Genomic DNA, 19,422 nt, shown 5'->3' on the forward strand with positions numbered 1-19,422 from the left:
CTTCTAATGGTTCTTTTTGTCTCTTCTTAAACAGAATTAGACCACAGCTAGCCAAAGAGAAGATTGAAGGATGCCATATTTGTACATCTGTCACACCTGGGGAACCTCAAGTGTTCTTGGGAAAAGATAAAGCCTTCACTTTTGATTATGTGTTCAACATCGACTCGCAGCAAGAAGAAATCTATATACAGTGTATAGAAAAACTGATTGAAGGTTGCTTTGAAGGCTATAATGCCACTGTCTTTGCTTATGGCCAAGTAAGCTTTACAATTTTATTTAAAGTATTTATTTTGGAATAAACACAAAGAGTTTCTTGTAATTAATCTTCCTCTTAAGTTTCACAATGCATGAACCTGTTGTTGTTGGCTTTATTTTAAACAAGTTATTTTCTAGAATATTGTTTAGGAGTCTGCACAGATTCTGTGCTGAATGGCAATTCAAATGCAGCAGGCATAAGTGGTAGGTTTGGATTAATAATAGTACTGAAAATGGCATGAGTCCATATAATTCCTGAATTCACCCTTTAATGCAGCAATACAAATTAGTGACTTAAGTAAGTAGATTTACAGATGTAACTTGTACTAAAATTCTTCTTGAGCAGTTCTCCATCCCATCACATTTTCAGGTGCTTTTGGGAGAAGGAGGTTTGGTATTTGTTAATAGATCCTGGAGAACTTCGGGCCACACTTTGTAGGCAAAATGTAACGATCAGATTCCGAAGTCTGAGAACGTTTCCTAGAGAACAGATGTCCCCTCAGTAAGCAGGGTGCATTTTTTTTTCTCAGAGCTGAAATATCATTGAGCACAGCATAGAGAATGCTTTATTGTTTTCTGAATTTTTCCTTTAGTAACTGATTGCATAGAAATTGATCTTAGTGGGATGCTGAATTTCACCACTGTTAAATGTCTTATCTCAAGTGGGTTAGGTGAAGTCTAGCCATGGTGAAACAAAGCAGTTGGCAGATCCAATTTGGTAGATTATAGTCAACAGCATAATGCTGTCTTTGTCTTAGACTTGACCCACTAATTAAGTAAAAACCCAACGCTACCTTGTCTTCTATAGGACTTCAGTTTTAATTAAGCTGTTTTCTTAGTGAAGGTACAGCTTGTAGTCTTAGGTGCTGTCTATAAATGGCAATATTCTACCTGAGATATTAAGGTGTTCTTATTAAGAAAGTTATTTGATCTACTTCAGTAAAGAATGCTTTTACCTCCAAATAAGTGCCTTAATTAGCATTCTTGGTTGAAAATGTTAACTATTCTTTTGACCTCAGAGATGATAACTCAAGGCGGGTGTAAGCAGCTTAGAGGAAGCTTGTAGGGGAAAGGTTGTGAAAGATTGAAGTGGTCCCTGCCTGTGTTGTAGCTGATCCATGGATAAACAGTAGAATTTCTGCAACATCTACTGTTGGTCTACTTTTTCTGACTATTTATGTGCATATTAATATTGCAAAAATGTCAAAAACTGACTTTGTAGTCTCTGTTTAACACTAGTGTTCAGAAACTGTTTCTCTGAATTGTGTTCTAGTGACAACTACTTGTTCAATTTAGACAGGTGCTGGCAAAACATACACCATGGGCACTGGATTTGATGTCAACATAACAGAAGAGGAACAAGGCATTATATCACGTGCTGTTAAGCATCTTTTTAGATGTATTGAAGAAAAGAAACAAGCTGCTATTAAACAAGGACTCCCACCTCCAGATTTTAAAGTGAATGCACAGTTCCTAGAGGTAAATCTGATCTGTGTGTGTGTATAATTTCATTTATTTTCTGGAAAACAAATGAAACACTTTTTCTGGTTGCTACTTTTATACTCTTTCTTTTCCTGTAAGATGTTTTGAATTAATCTTCAAGATTTCAAAAGAATTTTTTATGGAGTTTGCTTTGGCTTTTTAATGTATGAAAAGAGTTTTTTTATCTTATTCCAATTATTTTAGTAACTTTATTTACAGGGTTATTTTGAAGTGTAGAAATAATTACAGTTGTCATCATTTATCCCTTTCTATGCCATACATTTGTTAATGGGGCCTTTTGCTGTTGCTTGTCTACAATGCTTTATGAAAGTTTCTTTCATAAACTTTTCTTTATGAATTCTTGCTTACGAAAGCAAGTCATTTGTTCTATGTTGTACCCCTTGACTAGTGAGCCATGCTTTGCCTGTTTGTTTAACTTTCCCATAGATTTCTTTTGCCTTCAAAATCTGTTCAGTAGACTTGGTAGATTCCTCTCATGAGAGAAGAAACCTAGCATAGAAATAATTATTTTTCTGTGTGTGTGTGATCCTCAGTGGTTTAGGACTGGGCTTCTGTGTCACTGCTCCCTCTTTCAGTAGGCCCAGAGAAAACCTAGGTCGGTACTGTGGATAAACTGTTCCCTTTGTCTGTTCTTGTTACAGCCTCTCACTACTAGCTGTGTATACACTTGTGATTTTTCTGATCCTGCAGCAGGTGCTGGTTCACCTCTTGCAGCTTTTATGCTGTGATTCCTGCCAATGTATCTGTTTTTTAAATCAACTGATATGACTGTAACATTTACATTCACTACCAAGCTATAAAACCTGATACTCAAATGATATTGACAGGGAGAGTCATTTTAGGGAAGAGTTGTATATATGTGTATTATTTAGTTCAGTATTTTGCAACTTTGTCTACTGCGGCTTTGGAAGAAAAAAAAATGTATTACCAAGGAGAAAAACCGGTTGGTTTTACTACTGCTGAAGTAAACTAGGTCGTCTAGTCATATGTTCCTAAAACTGTTTTAAAGATTAACAAACTGGCATGGCTTTTGCACTAGTACAGATTTGCCACTGTTAACCTTAAGCAGAGGTTCAAGTTCCTCTGGCTAATGTTTTTCTAGAGAGATTCTGGGCTTGAGAAAGGGTGGTGGAAATGCTGTGCTGTTCTTTTCTCTCTCAATTTTAACATTGGGAGCTGCAGTGTCATTTCTGCTCAGGCAGCTGCAACAGCAGTGGTGTGAGGGGTAGTAACTGTACTACTTAAGTGTAGTTTCGGAATTCCTTGATTTTTTTTTCTTTAAATTTTTAAAAATAACTTTACAAATGTGGCTGTAAGAGTCCCAAAATATAGCCCAGTAATTGAATGTTACAGTGATAGCAGTATGATGGGTTATTGCAGTACTTTAATTCTGAACTGCAACCACAGTGACATACTTCAGATGAAATCCCTATCTAAATTAGACAAAGGGTAAATTATATATATATATATACACACATATATATAATAGCTTCTTCCTTAAAATGTCATGGTTTTGGATTATTTTTTTTATTGTGCTGTGGCTAAATTGGAACTTCCCCAGAAAGAACATTTCCCAGAAATTAATTTTCTTGCTTTTTTTTTTTTGACTGACAATGTCTCTAATAAACAGCTTGTACAAAAATTATTGTATTAAATTCCTTCTAGGAATTATCTAAATTCTAAATACCTATTCCTTCTAGGTTTATCTAAAAGAGAAACAGACACAGAATTATTAAGGTAAAAGGGAAAAAATGAGAAAAGGTGTAATGGGAGGAGTGTGTGTTGAGTTGGAATTGTTTGGAAGAGGGTGCAGCCAACTGCATCAGCAAAAGGAGAAGCCCAAGGTCAGACCTGAAGACAGCAGGTGCTTGCCACAGAAAGCACGGCCGTTGCTCTGCTGGCACCGGTGCCTGCCCTTGCCTGGTCCCAGCAAAGAGGGATTTTCTTCCAGGTCTGCCTATGTGGAAGAAGTTGTAGCTTCTTAGGGTGACATAACATGGAGTGTGAGGTGCTGGTCTCTGCTCCCGGCGTCAGGAGCAATGTCAGGAGGCGTGGGAATGGCACAAAGCTGTACCAGGGGAGGTTCAGACAGGACACAAGGAAAAATTCCGTTACGGTGAGGGTGGTCACACGCTGGAACAGGCTCCCTAGAGAGGTGGTTGATGCCCTATGCCTGTCAGTATTCAGGAGGCATTTGGACAATGCCCTCATTAATATTCCCTAACTTTTGGTTAGGCCTGAAGTAGTCAGGCAGTTGGACTTGATCTTTGAAGGTTCTTCCAAATTGAACTATTCTGTCCTAATAGTGAGGTGTGCAGATGACTTAATTTGCAGCTGCTGTTTATCATCCTATTGTCCTTGTAAAGCACCCTTTACTGAAAGCCTTGGCATGTCATGGATTTTTAGAACCTTCTGCATGTTTCATGCACAGATTTAGCAGTCTTTGAAGGAATTCCTTCCTATCATAATATTACTTTTTTCCCCTTTTTTTCTTTCAGCTTTACAATGAAGAAATTCTTGATCTGTTTGATACCACACGTGATATTGATGCAAAGAATAAAAAATCAAACATTAAAATCCATGAAGATTCAGCTGGAGGAATTTATACAGTGGGTGTTACGACCCGAACTGTGAATGGAGAATCAGAGGTGACCATTTAAAATAAATTACTCTGTAGCATACCAAGTGCATTCTAAGCATGTTGTCTGTATGTTTTGATAAACATCGTACCTTTCCTATTTTTTTCATTCCTATTTTTCGTCCTTATGTAGTGGTGGTAACATTTCTCATACCTTAATTCCAGAGAAAACTGCAACAAGCAAGAGAAGCAAATATTCACAATTATCATTCTGTTCAAAATGAACAGTTAGAAATAGAGGTTATGCTTGCTAACATAAGCCTTCTGTATCTTAGACAATTTAGGTGTATATTTAGCTGAAACTTTCCTCTGTTTTTTGTAGGCTTAAATATCATGTCCGATATTAATTTCCTCTTAATTCCAGAAATAGACTTTTGCCAACAGTGCAGTTCCAGTGGGAGAAAATTTTTTGGCATGTGTGTAAATCTAATTTCCCAAATCTTGTATGTTATTTTTTTAAATCCTTTTATATTTTATCCTGTGACAGGAAAGCTCTGCATGATGACTGATGTGAGGTAAACTGCTGTTTAAAAAAAAAAAAAAAGTGTCCATGCATTGCAAATCTTAATACAAATGTTATTGTACTATGCTTTTTCATACAAAAAGTACAAAAACCTGTACATTTTTGCCACAGGTGAATGGAAGGGAGATTGCTATGTTATTACTAAGGGACAGTAAAAAGATGGGTACAAATATTTAAGTGGTTTCTTTTAGAAACCACAAAACCCATTTTGTTTACTTATTTAAGAGTCTCTGTGCCTTTTGCATATAGGCACTGAAATGATCGCAAAGAGAAAAAGCTTACTTGTATCCAAAACAATTTGTTGAGTGCTATAGGAACACTTTTTATGTAAATTGCAAGCCATGCAATGTACTTCTTGTCTGTCTTCTAGATGATGCAGTGCCTGAAGCTGGGGGCTTTGTCTCGAACCACTGCCAGTACTCAGATGAACGTTCAGAGCTCGCGGTCGCACGCTATCTTTACCATTCACTTGTGTCAAACCAGAGTTTGTCCTGCATTTAACACTGTACGTATCTTTGCTGTTAGTAAGCTTCGCTGTAATCATTTTTCAAAATGTGAATATTGTTTTGGCAGCAGCTGAGATCTGAATTGCACTTACCAAAAAGTTTCTACAGTCAGCTTCATGCTCAACGCATTTGCTAAATGTTATAATAATTTGATTTAATCTGTGCACATGTAACCATCTTCTAGCCAGAGGCAACAATAAACTGCTGCCTCTTACATGAACCTGCCCATTCTCCTCTAGCATTTTCTTCAGTATTTAGTTACAACATAACCCACGTAACAAAGTTAAAATATAATTTGTCTGTAATTGGGAAAGCGTTTTTCCAAGTCTTAGCAGTTAGTGGGTTTAGGGTTGTAGTCAAGCTGAAAGTGCAGGGTATTTCAGGTGAAGCGTTGATATCCAGTAAGGAGCAAGCAAAAAAACAGTTCTGTTGCTTAGCATTTTTATTTTAAATAGATAAATATTAAGAATTTTGATGTGTTGTAAATTTATGCAGTTTATTTCATTGAAATCCTAAGTACCTAGGTGCATAGATAACACAATTCTAAGCACGTGGAACAGCGCAATGCATTTGTAATGCCTTTTTTTGTTGTGGGTTCTTTCTTTATTTTATTCTTTTTAACACTACAAATAATCATTTGCAGGCAAAATGAGTGTCACTCCCTGGTCCTTTGTGGTATGTAGACCTGCTTTATACCCCTGTTAAAAACACTTCTTGCTGCTTCCCACATCAGAACTGGGGACCTGGTGGTGTGGGCAGCTGTCTCCTCACTCAGGGAGGGACTGGCAGAGCCTGGCCGGGCACCTCGGTCACTGCGTGGTGGCACTGTCTGCTCAGAGGCTTTGCTGAGAGCTGTGCACGTGGCTCACTCCCTGACTGTCTCACCCAGGAGCATCGCTTCTTGCAGAGCAGTGTGTCTGCAATGGGCACTTGCCACCGGCTGCAGATGTAAGCAAGATAATGCCAGAGGCTGGAGTGGGACATGTCTCCTTTGCCTTTCCCTGCAGTGACCAGGAGAGCAGAAGCTGGACCTGATGTGAACACTCCCAGAATATAAATTAATATAAATCCCTAATGGGTGGCTGGGAGAGATGCTGCTCAAGTTTCTGTCTTTGTGGCTGTCTGTAGACAGCAGTTTCAGGAGACTTTTTTTACTAGGGCAACAGCTTCTCTGAGGATGAGGGCATTGGCCGTGTGCTTGTGTCCTGTGGGGTGGGCAGGCAGCCAGGGCACTGAAACGCTGCTCCTCTCGCTGCACTCACTCTGTCAGCACTTCTCAGGAGTTTCTGGACGTACATTTGATTTTACTGGATGTGTGAGAGTGAAAGGATGTGTTAAGCATTGCTTTGGGGGCTGGGAAACAGTGATCCGCCAGCAGTGTGACTGTCAAAGTATCCAAAACAGGGACAGTCCAGTCTCATGGAAGTGGAGTGAATTCATCTTGTCTCTGAAACTGCTACAAAAGGAGATTGCTTAAAAAGCTTGAAGTGTTGAGCTGCTGTGCGAATGGCTTGGTCTGTAGCCACATGTGCTGCTTCTTGCACTAGCGGAGGGAGCTGTTGGCTAGTTGATCAAGGACATTGCCACAGAATACCCGATCTTTTTATTTATTTATTTATTTAAAGAAAAAGCAGAACCAACCATGCTTATTGTGACAGAAATTCCTAATCAAGCCTGTATATTGGACTGTGTGAATATTTTCTAAGTCTGGTATAGACTAGATATATGCCTACTACATGCTGCTGGGGCAAGTAGGTAGAAATAACCCTGAGGTGGGTATCAGAGCAGGAAGGTCAAGAAGTGTTTAGCTTGAAGATTCGTCTCTTCTTCAGTGTTGCTTTCGTGTCAATAGGTCTAATTAGATTTAGAGTAAATTAAAATCAATGATATGTTATAAAGTTAATTGACAAATAAAACCCTTGGACTATGATAAAAGGTAATTTTACTGCCGTGCTTTGGGATGTGACAAAGAAAGAGGCTGAGGAACTGTTCCCTGTTCGTGGTGCAGTGCCTTCCTTGGCAGACTCACTGTGCTGCCCGAGGGATGATGGAAGTGCTGGTCATCCCAATTACCAGACAAAAGGAAGGAACCTCTTTCTCCTATACTCATTCTGCTGTCTTTACTTCCTGGTCAAGTCAGAAGTACTGATGGAATACTGGCTGCTGGGAAAACTGACTTAAAAAATAATTCCTAAAATAAAGTTGAGCAATCGGGCCACAGAGAAACTGATGATGGGGATTAGAGAGGTATAGAGGTATAAAATCAAAATAAGTTGGTTGGAAGGGTCTGGTAATTTTGGTGTGTGTGTAACAATATCATTACAGTTTTGTTAAAATCCTTGTATTTCCTCCCACCTCACCCTAAATCAACTGTAGACCATGCTTAGAAGTAATTGATATTGACAAGCATCTAGAGCTGTCTTCAAGAATATATTAGTAGATATTACTAAAACAAAAACATTTTTTTGTTTGTTTTTTTTTTTTGAGAGATGTTGTTGCTATTATAGGAGAATTAGTAAATAGGAAGGAGATGGACATGACAAAAAGCTGTTCTTGTAAATAATTGTCGATTGAACTTTGTGGGAGACTAATATAAAAGACCTTACCAAGCTTTATGGATTCTCCTTTATTTCAGGATAATGCCACCGATAACAGGATAATATCTGAATCTTCTCAGATGAATGAGTTTGAAACTCTTACTGCCAAGTTCCATTTCGTTGATCTAGCGGGATCTGAAAGGTTAAAGCGAACAGGAGCTACAGGAGAAAGGGCAAAAGAAGGCATTTCCATCAACTGTGGACTAGTAAGATTACAAAACTTGTTTCCATGGGCCGTCAGTACCATCTGCTCTTCCTTTCTGGATCACTTCCTTTAAATTAATCCCTAAAGTCGAAACAGATCATGTGCAGAATGGGGCCTGAAGTATAAGATGTAACAGTATGCAGTATATATTGATTCCTACCAGGTTGTGGCTTGCTAACATTTTCCAACTTGCATTAGGCTCTAACTAGCAAGTAATACTACTTATAACTGTTGTGAAATCTAGTTAGTTACATCAACTCTTAAAAGATCTGGTAAAGTTCCTTTTACTTTTCATTTTTATTTATTTATTTATTTTTTATTCCATCAAGAACCAAACAAGTGGAGAAAATTGCAAGCAGTTTTCAGGGAGTACAGGCACATAAAACATGGACAATGAACAAGTTTAACTGATGAATAAGTGCTGACTCTATATTACAGTTATGAAATGTAGTATAAAACAACCCTAGACAAAACATTTCTAAGTAGAAATAAAATTTTTAAGTTGATAGCATCACTTCATATTTTTTATCTGAGTACTGGCTCTTTATGCATTTTTGTAATTAGCTATTAAATGCTTTATTTAATTATGAGTACACTGAAAAGTAGTGCTGGTGATTATCAGTGAAGATTGTGGTTTCATATCTTTTGTTTTGAGCTGCTTGGCTGTGTGTAGGCTCTGCAATTCTTCTTTTAAAGACCCAATAACACAAGTTCATTTTGTTTGAAATCATACCTTTAAATAGCTTTTTTTTTTCCTGGTTCTAGTGTATAGTATCAGATGTATTCTGCACACTGGAACTTTTAATGATTCTCTTACAGTCAGGGCAGTGGTTATATTTTGTAGCCAACGGAAGAGCATTCACTTCAATTTCATCATTGATATAGGCACAAAGCCAATAGAAGTTTGGAGTTTTAATGGAACAAATGCATCTTTAACAAAAATGGGTTACAGAATGCCCAAAGGCGAAAACAAGCATAGTAAAAGTAATATTTTATATGTTCACAAAACATTTACAGTGAATTCCAGCCATTAACTTTGGGAAACACAGATGAAGATGAATTAAACTTTAAAGCACTCTTAGCACATGGTCTGTATGCAGTTCTGCAATTGCTGGGTGCAGTAAAGCCATTTTCAAGACTGTGTTAAAAATTGATTGTACAGGGCGCCATCTAGAGGAATGTGTTTTAATTTGGCAAGTGAATAATCCTGTACATGTAGTTAGTTATACATCTAAAAATAAGTTTATAGCCAAATATTTAGCTGTTTATAAACATGAAACAAGCCACTTTTTAGCAATGCAGTGGCTATGGACTACATAATTTCAAACCTTAAATGCTTAAATCCTCGCCAGATGCAATTTATTTTATATCCATAGTGGTAGTAAAATCTGTTTTTTCATATCAATACTCCATATATTATTCTAAATTTAGCGTAAAGCAGCCTGATAAAGATCAATTTTAAAGATAATGTGGCTACCATTAGAGGCATAGACAAGCTTTAATAATCACTGAAACAAAGTGTTCGTTACATGAAGTAGTTCTAACTTAGTTTGTGAATGATGTGAGATATCAATAGAAAGTGCACACAACTGTGTTAAGCTCTTTGTTCCTGAAGATACCAGACTGTACAATAAACATTTATAAATTTCCATGCTAACAGTAAATCAAATCATTTCCAATGTAAAAACATAAAGAAATACTTTTTTTAGTATGTTAACTGTCATGTGATTTCTACGCCCCACCCTCCCAATGCACAGGCTGGAGTTTGTGACTGATTTTTAAAATAAAGCTACCCAGGAATTCATTCTAACTTGCATGTAATGTGAACTTGTGTTTTACAGCTAGCTCTTGGCAATGTAATAAGTGCGTTGGGAGATAAAAGTAAGAAGGCAACTCATGTACCATACAGAGATTCAAAGCTTACAAGGCTACTTCAAGACTCCCTTGGGGGAAACAGGTACGGGAATATTTTGCATGTTTCATTGTGAATGGAAGTGAATGAGTACATGATCTTCAGAAAGTAAAATAGCCCTTAAAGAGAGTTGTTATCTTTATTATTGTTTGTTGGTGGGAGGTTCCAAAACTAAATGACTGTTATGATTGGAAATGACTGTTATGATTGGAAATGCTGGCAACGCAAGGAAAAGATATTAAAGAGGCTTTTTGCATCATTCTTTTCAATGCTGTTGTAGCTTTACTAGACATGGGGCTTTGAGTTACCTGGAAATGATAACTTCTAAGTAAAGGACAAGTCCTTCCTCTTTAGATTATAGGTACCATAAATGTTAAATCTGTTATTGTGTCATAGCCTTATGAATTACAGCATAGTTTAAAGCCATGGTGGCTTTCTGCTTCAAGCAGATGTTTTTGTTGCTTTTTTTTAACCTGAATTGTTAAACAATACTGGCTTTTGATGTGTTGCCAGTATAGTAACAGAGGAGGTGACTTTGACTTCGTCTATCTTTAAATACAACTGTAAAAACAAACAAACAAAACAAAACAAACAAAAAACACCAGAATTCTCCCTGGAGAACTTCGTCAGACTATTGCTATTTTAACTTCTCAAATTTTGTGTTCTCTGTTTGATTTTTTTTTGTCACTAATTTCCCTTCAGTCCCTTTTCTCATGCCTTTTCCCTCCCCAAGAGGTAGCATTGTGGTTATCTGCGTGCAGTTATCCCATTATTTACTCACCATCCAGTTACAGGTATCATCCAGTTATATTTCTTCATTCAAGCCCTTTGCCACGGTTTGTGTTGGTTACCATGGAGGTGACTGCATTGCATCCACAGGGCTAAGGCTTGGGGATTAACGATACTGTGCCCTTACTATTTATATTTATAATTGCATTTCATATTGTGAAGTCCTCATAGATGCTGGCTGCTGCTGAAGCTGTGCCTTGTAAGAGCCAGATGAAGGCCTAAAAGCAGAGAGACGTTTCTGCAGAGGCATTCATGCTGACTTTGATGTCAGCCTTACCTCTCAGGAAAGCTTTATTGTTGGCTGATGTCTCTCCCTGGATGTCTGCTGGCTTGCGTCAGCATGTGTTGCCATCTATTAGCTAGGGAGCCCAAACCACATTTGCAAATTAGATTGTCTAGCTCCGACTGCTGCCCTTGTGGGCACAGGCTCACTGTCTGCTCTGATCACCATGAGCAGGAGCTTCATGCAGCCAGTTCTCCTTGCACAAAGTACCCTTTGTTGTTGAGCAAGGCAGCTTAGCACATACACTGCCGTCTTTTCATAAAGGTTGTCTATTTCAGGATATTGTGGATATGTCCAGTTATCTGGTGGTGAGTTAGAGACGAGTAAAATCAAACAACTGTGTCACCAGAACTGTTTGTACGACCCTTCTCTGTCTATGTACTGCATAAAGACGAGGAAGAGAGGCTTAGGCTCTGGAAGCTCTAAGCAAACATGCAACATGAACATGTAGAAAGACAAAAGGGACCGTAGTTAAGTATGTTTTAGCAAGCTAGTACATTTATTGCTCTATTTAATCTGATATGGCTGACTGCTGTCCTCAGGGGGGCAGGAAGTATTCTGGGCATTTCACAAAAGAATAGGGAGAAGTGGAGATTTCTTAAATCACTGCTCTGTTCTTCAGAGATATAACTTCAGTAACAGTCTGCAGTATTGCAGCACAGAGATATAAAAAATGGGTAAAATAAAGGCTAGGATTTTCAAAAGTGTTTAACGGAGGAAGAAACCCAATAATAGGGAAAAATCAGGAGAAACCGAGTGCATGACTTCCAAGCTGTTTCTGGAAATAACTTTACAAATAGCATTTCTTGACTAATTTTATATCAAATACACCAGCTAATAGTCACTTTTCAAGCTGCTTCTAAAATTACACTTTTACTGAAATATTATTTTAATTTGACTCAAAACATTTTTTGTCTGGTAGCTCAACTGCTCCCTCTTCTGTACTTCAAGAGAAATTACAGCTTACTGTAAAATGCAGACAGCAAATGCAGTTCCAGATCATTTACAAGGTTATGAAGATATATTATTTCTGTTCCTGACGGATGTTCATTTTTTTTCTCCCACCCCTCATTTTTATTCATGTAATATACATGACAAGACAGGTAAAAATTAGTAATTTGCTGTTAAGGAAGAGTTGCACATTGTAACACAACTTAAATAATTTCATATCCATGCTTTAGCAAACAAACTGTGGGAAAGCTAAATTTTAATAAATATGCATTTTTTCCTCAGGGAAATCAGATTATTAGATTCCTGCTAGACTTTTCCATAGCTTTTCAAATTCCACCCTAGGTACTACAGTCCACATTAGCCATTCTCTTTTGCAAATACTTAAAAAGATTTGCTGGTAGTGATTCAGGTTAGAATATAATTCAGGTTAGAATACAAATACAATTCTGTAACAGTTTTGAAGCAGCATTTAAGCATTAATGCTTCTTGAGTTATTCAAGTTAAAATATGGAGCACTCTCTAGATTTCAGGGAGGCATTTTAAAGAAGTGGAAAAATAAAAGGAGTAGAATGGTGTTTAAAAATGAGTCCACTACAAAATGCAGATAGGAAAGTGGAGTTTGAGTTGCTCAGTTTTTAAGAAAGCTAGCAGAAGCAGTTGTCTGAGGCTTAGAAAAGGAGTCAGATTCTAAACTGAAAGCACAAGTAGTCCTGATCTCAGAATTACTATTATTTTCTTAATCTAGCATATTCATATCTTTAGGACTAAACTCCACAAGTCTGGGGAGGTGATGCAATGGTACACAGGAGATCTGAGAGAGAATTGCAGAAATCTAGTCCTGTCTTACATACTGAGTCTATCCCGTGTCCTCAGGCTAGTTACTCTTTTTAGTTTAGTTTCCCAGTGTGTAAGGTGAATATAATCACTTGCCTCACAAAGGGTTTCAAGAAGTAATTTGTTTTTCTTGATCTGAAATTACAGAAGGCGAAGATCAGATCCAGTCTGTCTAATGCAGATATTTCTCCATTGCCCTGAAGACAGTGCACTCCTAACACAACCACCTAAGCTTCCACGTACAACAAAGAGAAGCACGTTCCTCTAAAGCCTGCTGGGGATGATCCAGTCACCTCCTATATATGTGTTTTCCCCTGTCTATTGAGAACTTAGGGCATATTGGTGCCTTTAAGCTAGGATCTACAGCTGGAATTCTGGTTCTGACCCCTCCAAACTGTTCTTGTCTCATGTGAAATAAGAGTGAGTGTGTGATCCTGGTTCCTCCCCTTACCAGGCGAATAACTAAAACATTAGGCTGGAATGAAAGGCATTTTTTTCTTTGTTTTTTTCCCCCCCCACCTTTTTTTTTTACAGTCTATTTCTTGGAGCAGGGAGCATGTTCTCACCTTGTATATCCCAAGATGGGATGGCTAGAGGGTGGAGAGGAGCACAGGAAGTAGTTGTTTGTTTTGTGCATAGAGCTCAACTATTGCTCCTTTTTATGGAGGTGCTCTAAGCTTAAGTGGTGTTGCAAAACATGGAATTAATTTCTTGCCAGGTGTACTGAGGATAAGTACTATCTTTTGGGCTTCTTTTGGTATAGCAGATATTTGGAGCTGAAGAATTTAGGCAGTTTGGATCTCAGTAGAAAAAGATAGGTGGAAGACAGGTATTTTATGAAGTTCTGGGCACATACGGGCAGCTGAAGGTGAGTGTTTGGGCAGCTTCCAGATTAAGTGGGTAGCACCTCATGAATTAATTAGTCCTGACAACTAACATGATCCAAATCACTATTTGAGGCCTCAGGTTGCCTTGAAGTATTTTAATCTCAGTTTACATGTGATTAGGAAAACTGAATATAATCTGAACAAGATTTCTAGGAACATCAGTTAATTGCTTTTATAATTTAACATGTAGAACAATTAATGATCTCTCTCTTATACTATGCTAGGGTGATACAAGATGTAACAGTGCTGGAACTTTGTGGTTGACAGTCTTCTGCTACAGTGAGCTAGATCTAAAAAAAATTCACAAATGTTATGAAGTCACTGCATCTTTTTTCACCTTCTATATGAAGACCCATTAGCTTCTCTGTACTCTTTTTGTTCTTGATTTGTAAAGCTAACCTATGTTTGTAACTTGCAGTCAAACACTCATGATAGCGTGTGTGAGCCCGTCAGATCGAGACTTCATGGAAACCTTGAACACATTGAAGTACGCAAATCGGGCACGAAACATCAAGAACAAGGTGATGGTTAATCAGGATAGGGCTAGTCAACAAATAAATGCTTTGCGCAGTGAGATTACACGGCTACAGATGGAGCTTATGGAATACAAAACAGTAAGTGTATCCTTTTAGGATTTCTTCTGCTCTAAAATGATTATAGTTCTACAGCTTGTTTTCTGTTGGCTGATTCCATTTCACACACTAAAAAAATTGGATAGTAACACTCATTTATATAAGCACTTCCAGTCATTACCAGATGCTCTCATGCTTAGTGATGAGAAATAGTCACTTTCAAAGTGAAAATGATCACAGTTTAGATTGGCATATGAAGGAATATGTGAACAGTTATTGGGTACTGCTTTTAAAAACTTACTAGAGAGCTAAAAGTATTTGTGTTTTAAAAATAGTTTTTAAATTATACAAGCTAAATAGTCATACTTCACAATGCCCATTTCTTCCTGAAAATTTAAACTAAAGATAATGCTTTCAGCAATAAATGTGGTTACCAAATAACATCATCTTCCTCTGTTATACTTGAGATAGTATCCTGATTTAATACAGATTGACTTTTCATTTCTTAACCTCCTCAAGAACTTGTATTTCAGGCTAATATGGAGCTATGCAGGCAGGACCCAAGTGCTAAGATGTTGGCCAGACATCAGTGCTTTGAAAATTATCCATACTGTTTTAAACTCTTTGAGAGAATAGTATCTTTTACTATAAGTATCTATGTGGAATTTTAAGCAATCTGTGGCTTGTCTTTGCTATTCTTTTTTTAAATATAGATCAGCATTTACTAGTAATAATAGTAATAATATCTGTATTTCCTTAAGGGTAAAAGGATTATAGATGAAGAAGGCGTTGAAAGCATCAACGACATGTTTCATGAAAATGCTATGCTGCAAACAGAAAACAACAACCTGCGTGTTAGAATTAAAGCAATGCAAGAGACTATTGATGCACTGAGAGCCAGAGTAACACAGCTTGTGAGTGATCAGGCCAACCAAGTGCTAGCCAGAGCAGGTATGCTGTGGGTGTGCTGTGCATGCTTGTGTGTAAACTGCTTAATAAGTACATGAACTCAAATCAGTTACATGTTCTTGTTGCCATGTTTCCCTTGGAACAAAGAGTTGAATATGGAAAAGGTAACGTGGGTTCTACTTTGGCAGGGAAAGGTCCCCATCTAGCTCTTTTCTCTAATTCTGGTGACTTCTATAGATAGAAATTGCTTGGGACTGACTTTACCATTCATGTAATACTATGAACAACATGAAGTGTGAAATAATCCCTTTGGATAAGAATTATTCTATGCTTAGTTACACACGGACTTAAACATTTTGCTTTGGGGAGGACCCAAACACAGATGGGTGACAGTTGGCTTGCTTTTCACTTCATGGAACAATCAAGCAATTGAAATACCACAAATGCATTGTCCTTCTTGTGCACTGTTTGTCAGATTCCTTTTGATTTATAGTACGTCTATTACTAAAAGTTGTTAATATAGAAACAAATGGAATACAAGAAATTATTTTTAATAACCCTGATCACAGGACACAAATAAGAACCACACTCTTAATGCAGCTTAAAGAGGAAATATTTTTCACAAATCAGAAGATCTAAATGTGTAGTCTGTATGACTATTTCTCTTTGCTGGTACATTGCGCCTAGTAGCTTTATTGAGATATTAATGCTGTTGTTATTCTCCCCCACCCTCCAAGGAGAAGGAAATGAAGAAATTAGCAACATGATTCATAATTATATCAAGGAAATTGAAGATCTCAGGTATTTAAATAATATGTATTTAAATCATTTTTATTAAAAACAAATACTAGTAATGTTAGCAAGTAAGTACTTCAATTGACTGATCATTGTGTTTTACTGTGTGAGGATTGCTTTAGGACAGTGGTCCTTCAGCTTCTAAGACTATCTGGTGTTGCTTTTGGACACAGAAAATTTAAATGTTAAAAATGAAGCAGACAATATAAATGTTGTTACTTGAATGATGATCGCAACTTGATATTGTTGCACAAAAACAGCAAATTTGGCCATGTTGTTTTATAATAACTTCATAGTCTGGTATAAATGATAGTACTGATAAATTACTTATTAAAAATTAAATTAAAGGCATTAAATACTCTAGATATTTATATTTTTCTTTCTGGGAGCTGCATTATTGGAAAAAAAAAAATCTGTCCTATTCTCACTTAATGATACATAATACTGTAGCTTTCGTGTAATGTATATACATGTCTGCATATACTGTATGTATCTGTATATATGTGTGTCTCTATATAAATATATTTGTCCACTTGGGTATTTGTATATGATATATGTGCAATGTCTGTACCCACTGGGTAAAATGGACTGACCAGGGATCTACCAGTTTTATTTCATAAAACTTCACCTTGTATTGCAATTTCTTTTAAAACTGAAGATAATGCATTGCAGTTACAGATACTAAAGAGGTGTACTTCTCCCTTTTTTTTTTAAGAGCAAAATTATTAGAAAGTGAAGCAGTGAATGAAAATCTTCGACGCAACTTGTCAAGAGCTTCAACAAGATCAACGTACTTTGGTGGACCATCAGCATTTTCTGCTTCCATGCTTTCTTCAGAAAAAGAGACAATGGAAATTCTAGATATAGCCAAGAAAGATCTAGAAAAGCTGAAAAAAAAAGAAAGGAAAAAGAAAAAGAGGTGGTGTATAAATTATAGTGTTATTTATTTATTTTTTATTAGTAAAGGGATGTGTTATTTTATTAACTTTGAGAATTTAAAATTCGTTGTTTGTGTGTGGGTTTGGTTTTTGAACTGCTGTTCCTACAAACCCTTTTACACGTTGAATTTATAGGTGTTTTTCTCTTGCATCTTTTCTTCCAATGAAGTATATGGTATTTGTAGAACGAATGTCTCCAATTTAATGACCTTTTTATATTTTATAATTTTGCACAACTGTAAAAGCACAGGTGCTCTCCATAACTTCTTTTAAGCATCTGAAGTTCAAAAGAAGTTTTCAAGAACAAAAATTACAATTTTTTTCTGCCTTGTGTCAAAAGTGATACAACTTTCTGAAGAAAAGATATTCTGAATAGCTGGGAATTCTTTGGTAGCTCTTGGAATGGCTTCTTTTGCTTTCTCTGTCTTCTGCTTTTATGAATGTTTTTAATTTGAGGTTTCCTACTTCTCTGCAACATCGTGCTTTGCTGTTTTTGCTATCCAGTTTCTCATCTACTAAAATGCTCATAGACATTGATATAAATGCCTGTTCAGACAGCAGTTAGTACAGCAAGGATTTGTTTGTGTACTCCAAGACTATGATTCCGTTAAAGATGTTTCCCTTTTCCTAGAAATTCTCCATGCTTCTACTTTATTACTTTTTCTACTAATGGTCCTTCAGGCTTTTTCTACAAGTTAGAAGTAAATCTAAAATGGTGCAAGCCTGAAATGTGGTAGAAATGTAAAGTAGCTTTGGGTTAGTGAGATAAGACCCCCTGCAATTTGGGGTCTTATCTATAAATCCATACATTATATGAATGTCTGATACTTCTGGAAAACACTCCTTTTAATTGTAAGTAGATTCTTTCTTTGCATCTCATTTTATTAGGAAACTTTCATGGGGATTTAGATAGATTTTTGTGTGTCATGTTTGTAGGAACTTGAGGAGAGGGTGGAAGTATTAAATGAAATCAGCAGAATCCTCTGGCCTCTGTTCAGCCCAAGAACAGAGCTTCAATGTGTTCTTTAACATACTGAACAAAAAGATGGTGGTAATACCTCTTATTTGTAGGAGATGTTCACTTAGAAAATAAAAACCCTCCACCAGACAAACAGGAATAAAAAACAACCCCAAAACAACCAAAAATGAAACAAAGAAAAACACTTTGGGAAGTTTTCTACAGTAGTAAAAAGAGTAGTAGTAAAAAAGTAGTAGAGAACCATAGAAAAATTTAAATTGGAAGAGCCCTTTTGGTGGCCAGTCTGTGTTTCAAAGTGGGTCTTGTGTTCTATAAAATGGGATCATGCTATCAAAGTGCTGGTACGGATTGAGTCTATCTAATGGCTCGCCTGCAGATTGCTAAATAATGTTGTATTTCTGAGGTGCATTTGTTATATTGATAAGAAGTATCTTTATCTTATAAAAGATAAGATGCTTTCATATCTTAGCATCTATAAAGATTTCATAGATGCTAGGAAATAACAGAATTTGAGGGATTATCCATTCACGGAGTGCTTCCATCTGATTAATGAAATGTAAAGTCTGTGTTCAGGTTACATCATTGTGAATTTTGATTCTATTGAAATTTCAGGAATTGGCAATAGGTATGCTAATGTACTGCAAAGGGACTATTTACCCTGCAGTTTAGTAGGGATTCTTTGCTCTACTTCTGTTTTCTACAGGCATTTAGCTGCTTTTACTGTACTATTTCTTTAAAGGGTTACTATTATTTTAAAGTCGTCTAACTAGCAGTTTCCTATTAAAATGGGATTGGTAAGCCTAGTTACTCACTCCGCCCCATCTGCCACCTTTCTTGATCTGCTCATTTTCTGGTTAAGGGTCAGTATGATTGATTAAAGGTCTTAAATACATGCAACTCATCCAAGTTGTTCTGAGGTAGCCTGAAGATCTAAGAGCCAGTTTTTGAATGAGCAGCAGGTATGTACTGCTTCATATCTGTAGCCTTTAATAAGCATCTGTCATAAAGACTATTGGAAACAGTTTTTGACTGTCTTTTTGACAGTTTTTGAAGTCTTTTGACTTCCCTAACCTTTATTAAACTAAATTAGCAATAAAATGCCATGTGGTTCAGCATGTTAGCTCCTAGCTGGTACTGAAGTAAGATAGCAGGCGGTGTGAAATAGGCTCATATTCAAAACTCCCTAATAAAGAGAACATGAAGAATTTAATCAGTTCTTGAAATTTAAGCCATCTCTACTGTTAAGTCATCCAGACGCTTCTTTGCTGCTACATCACCATTTGTTAAGAAGGAAAAAGTACAAGTAAAAATACTAACATTTTATCCATCTCATTGCTTCTGATGCA

At 36.8% G+C, this 19,422-nt stretch overlaps 1 protein-coding gene across 8 annotated transcripts in view; it reads left to right on the forward strand.

Moving 5' to 3' along the window:
* KIF21A (kinesin family member 21A) overlaps positions 1-19,422 on the forward strand; it is a 90,117-nt gene that overhangs the window by 30,137 nt on the left and 40,558 nt on the right. For all 8 annotated transcript variants that reach the window (XM_048068474.2, XM_048068477.2, XM_048068481.2 and 5 more), the window contains exons 2-11: positions 35-257; positions 1,552-1,734; positions 4,257-4,406; positions 5,290-5,424; positions 8,061-8,228; positions 10,069-10,184; positions 14,302-14,497; positions 15,217-15,406; positions 16,102-16,165; positions 16,875-17,078. In XM_048068474.2, the coding sequence (XP_047924431.2) occupies positions 35-257; positions 1,552-1,734; positions 4,257-4,406; positions 5,290-5,424; positions 8,061-8,228; positions 10,069-10,184; positions 14,302-14,497; positions 15,217-15,406; positions 16,102-16,165; positions 16,875-17,078 (1,629 nt within the window). The remainder of the gene's footprint in view (positions 1-34; positions 258-1,551; positions 1,735-4,256; positions 4,407-5,289; positions 5,425-8,060; positions 8,229-10,068; positions 10,185-14,301; positions 14,498-15,216; positions 15,407-16,101; positions 16,166-16,874; positions 17,079-19,422) is intronic.

The sequence above is a fragment of the Anser cygnoides genome, chromosome 1 (genome assembly GCF_040182565.1).
Source record: "Anser cygnoides isolate HZ-2024a breed goose chromosome 1, Taihu_goose_T2T_genome, whole genome shotgun sequence".
Taxonomy (NCBI): Eukaryota; Metazoa; Chordata; class Aves; order Anseriformes; family Anatidae; genus Anser; species Anser cygnoides.